At 43.1% G+C, this 3,954-nt stretch overlaps 1 protein-coding gene across 1 annotated transcript; it reads right to left on the reverse strand.

Annotated features, from left to right (window-relative positions):
• Window positions 1-890: 890 nt before the first annotated feature.
• ARL14 (ADP-ribosylation factor-like 14) lies at window positions 891-1,475 on the reverse strand. Its single transcript, XM_009884494.1, has one exon. It carries the CDS (start codon window positions 1,473-1,475, stop codon window positions 891-893), a length of 585 nt encoding a protein of 194 aa, XP_009882796.1.
• Between the last annotated feature and the right edge of the window lie 2,479 nt (window positions 1,476-3,954).

The raw sequence follows: 3,954 nt of genomic DNA on the forward strand, positions 1-3,954 counted from the left end.
TTATGTCAAATTTAATCAAACCTAAATTTATCAGTAACAGAATTTCAGGTGGCTTCAGTACAAGCAGGACAGGAACCATCAAGATCTATAAAAAAATGACCCAAGGAGCCAATCCCTCCATCCTTTCCTCCCTTATCCCTCACCTCCAAAACAAGGGGGATCAGCGCTTTGCTGGACCGATCCCAAACTGGCTTCCGTCACTCTGCTCTTGGCTAAGGACAGCAATCCGACAGTGTGGAAACAAAGAAATGGGTACACGGAAATCTGTAACAGAGGGACATCAGACCTACACCTTACAAAAAGCACTGGATCTCAGTTTTTTGTCTGTGGCTTGATGAGGAGCAGATCCTGTGTGTTAAAATCTGTTTGGAGTGATTGGTTCTAGAATGCAATAATATCCAGCAAGTATTCCAGATTCATAAGTTCTCTTGTACATAACTAAGAAGTTAAGCTCTAGAATGACGATATTTTCACATGAGAAATACATCCGTAGAGCATTTATTCTGAAACAACATTTTCTCTCTCGCTTTTCTTGCTGAACAAACGACTTGGCTATTTTACGTCTTGACAAAATAACTTGATTTAAGCCTTTTAAGCACTGCTCACCTATTTTGTTTCCACTTGCTAAAGTTCAGCAGCTCAGCTCCACCATTTTTAGCATTCAACAGCCACACTTCTGAGCTGAATAACCCCGAGTATATGATCACTGATAAAATGCCGCAGAGTAGTATCTCAGAAACACCTGCAGGTATAACAGTATAATTTAATATTGCGGAAGTTCTTTATAAATATTTACTTATAAGAGTTCCCCAAAATCCAGTATTTTCAGATTTAGTCTGTCCAACAAAATACATTGATGAAAGTTCACCAGAATTTGATAAGAGAAATTCTTAAAGTGTTTCAATTGCCTTAAAGATTGTAGAAGTTTCCTTTGATCTGCTGTAGTGTTTTGCAAATGTGGTTAGTCTTTGGAGAGCTTCTGACAAACCTTCTCCTGTGATAGCACAACAGGGCTGTACGTACCAATTTCTGTCACTGCAGTACTTCTTCATGTTGAATCTCCTGGTTATTTCCTCAGCGTTCAAAGCTCCAGGCAAATCCTGCTTGTTCGCTAGCATGACGACTGGTACGCTTTTTAGAAATTCACTCTTTAAAACAAGTTCAAATTCTTTCTTCGATTCTTCCAGACGTCTCTTATCAGAGCTGTCCACAACATACAGCAGTCCGTCTGTGTTTTCCAGGAAATTGCACCAAAGTTGTCTCATTTTCTGTTGTCCTCCAACATCCCAAAACGTCAATGTAAAATCTTTCTCGGTTTCAATCATATCGACGTTAAAGCCAATTGTTGGGATTGTTATAAAAACATCGTTATACTTGAACTTGTACAACAGCGTAGATTTTCCCGCAGCATCAAGTCCTAACATCAGTATATTGGCTTGCTTGACTCTGGAGTGTTTGGTGTTATGGAGGCCCATTTGTGCTGGTGCGTCCTCTAGAAAGCCTTTAAAGCTGCAATTCACCGTCTCCCGTGAAGCCGTTTTTTGTCAGTAAGATGTCTGTCTTCCTCCGTGAGATGAAGCACAAAGAGGAAGGGGAAGAAGCAGCTTTGCGCTATGAAAAGTAACTAAAAGCTCTGTACAAATACACGCTGGCTTTTATCAACTTGATAATACGCAAACAGTATTTATGAAGGTGTACCAGTCTGTGCCAAGCCTGTGGGTGGAACAACTATGAGTAACGTACCAATTGGTCACAAGCGCAAAGGTTACGGTTTTTGAACGTGTTTGAACAGTGAACCACGCTTACCTGACCATTCAAGAACTCTTGACATTGTAAACTTGTCTGTAGTGAACCAGCAGCAGCCTGGTTATGCTCCCCAATGCCATGGGCCAGGGAACCACGAGCTCTCTGCCCCATTTCACTGTGTGCCCAGAGATAAACCCCTTTGTTACTGAACTGCGGCCGTTTTGGAAAAGAAATGAAATATAAACACAGCCAATGAGGAGGGGAAATCTTAAGGTTTGTCCATACTTACCAAGCCACAAAATGACAAGCTGCCTGATTTATTGGTGCATCTCATCTCCCGGCAACAAATTAATCTCAAGAGGTTTCTGATGTGAGCCTACATGGGCATGCACGCTCAATCCAGCCATGAAGGAACTCCACTTAAAAACGTGCCCTGCTCCAACTGGCTGCCTCGCGCTCCGGCGCTCGCTCCTCCTGCCCACCCACGCGTGAAGTTGTCTGCTTCGACTGCGCTGTCGGAGTTGGAAATGTGGTGAGTTATGTTCTTATGGACAAGTTTAACTGCACTCTGCGTGGTGGAGACTAACTATAGATCTTATGATGTGGTCATTACTGAGACTCGGCTACCCGAAATCAAAAATTTCTAGTAACTTCATTATGCTCTATTCTGTTGTTGCCCACTGAGCTATGATCAAGATGGAAAGGTACAAGAAGGGGGGAAATAACTGAGTCTCAATCAAAATACCATTTTTGACCAGTATTCTAAATAGTAGAGGAGATGACAGAAAATTTAGTCTAATATTATTTAATTCGTAGTGAGTCTCCATTTTTTGGACAGCAGGCCTGCACTGGGCTGGCCCGGCCCAACGCATACCCAGTATTGCGGTACTTATTTGCCCTTATACCCAGATGCAGTAGTATTAGTTATTACCATTTGTCTTTGCTTCAGAAAGTACATAATCAGCAAAAAGATGTAAAGGTCTTCTGGCCAAATGAGCTGCTGACTGATAGGGTAATCATTTTGATAATTGCGACATTGGTTGCTCAGATATTACACACGTTGCGTAAAATAAACCTCAGTCTTGACAGACAAGTTACAATCTGGTTTCTCTTGAAGCTAAAAGGGTTATACCAGAACTAATTGGGGGCAACAAAAGATGACAGTGACATACTCACTGTTGTACTTTTTTCGAATTGAATAACACGTATAGATTACATGTAAGATTTTTTTTTCCAGGAGCAGGTCATGATGGATTAAACGGGGGAAGAAAGTGTTTGCGTTTCTTTATAAATAATGTATATGAATGAATCGAAAGATGGGGAGATGGGAAACTATGCAAAACACATTGTTAATGCAGTCAAATGAATCATAATTTGCTGCAAAATGGCAGGCCATTTCCTTGAAATGTGGTTATCCTGACCAAGGGCAAACCCTCCCTCTGTGCGGGCTGCCACAGAGTGGGTGGATGGTCCCTGTCCCTGGGTCGCGCTGGCATTTAAAGATTACACACCATTCTGTATGTTTGCTCCAACTGTAGTTGATATTTATGGTCTCAACTGTTACTTTATTACATCAGACTATCACCTTAAAGAAGCGATGAAGCAATGGCCGACTTTTTACGAGCTAATTACATTTATTTCCAGGACAGAACAGCTACCTTCTGAAGGCTCCCTGGTTTCGCAGCTTCTAACTGCACCCGACTCAAAACGCATGGTTAGTTCGGTGGAAGACGACAACGTGATGCGCAGCCCCTTCCCGTAACCGTGTCCCGCGTGACCGTGGAGCGTGGGCCGTGGCTACGGCGCAGCCCGGCGCTTGCAACCTCTGCCTCGACATCTGTACCCAAGGGCGAGCGTTGGGGAGAAGGAGAAATCTACCTTTGGTTTGTCCAAAGGTGTATTTGCTTTGCCGGGGTGAGGCTATCTCGCCGGTAGAGGGTTTGCCTGTATGTTCACTTTAAAAAAAAACCCAACAAACCACCAACCCAGAGTAATAAAATGCAACCGGGACAGCTGATTTGCCATCAATTAATCTGAACTCAAACTTTGCACAACAAAACCTTTTGTAAACTATGTGGGTTTACGTAAACTACGCGGGTTCCCAAGTCGTCCAAGCAGGATATTCCACTGCGCGCTGCTGTAACGTTACAAAACGTAATTCGTGGTAGCGGGAGGCCTGGGGGTGAAGCCTCCCCGCCGGCTGAAGCA

The sequence above is a fragment of the Charadrius vociferus genome, unplaced genomic scaffold (genome assembly GCF_000708025.1).
Source record: "Charadrius vociferus isolate BGI_N301 unplaced genomic scaffold, ASM70802v2 scaffold104, whole genome shotgun sequence".
NCBI lineage: Eukaryota > Metazoa > Chordata > Aves > Charadriiformes > Charadriidae > Charadrius > Charadrius vociferus.

Excerpts from the sequence above, each read along its gene's own strand:
- ARL14 (XM_009884494.1), bottom strand. The coding sequence starts at position 1,475 with ATGGGCCTCCATAACACCAAACACTCCAGAGTCAAGCAAGCCAATATA.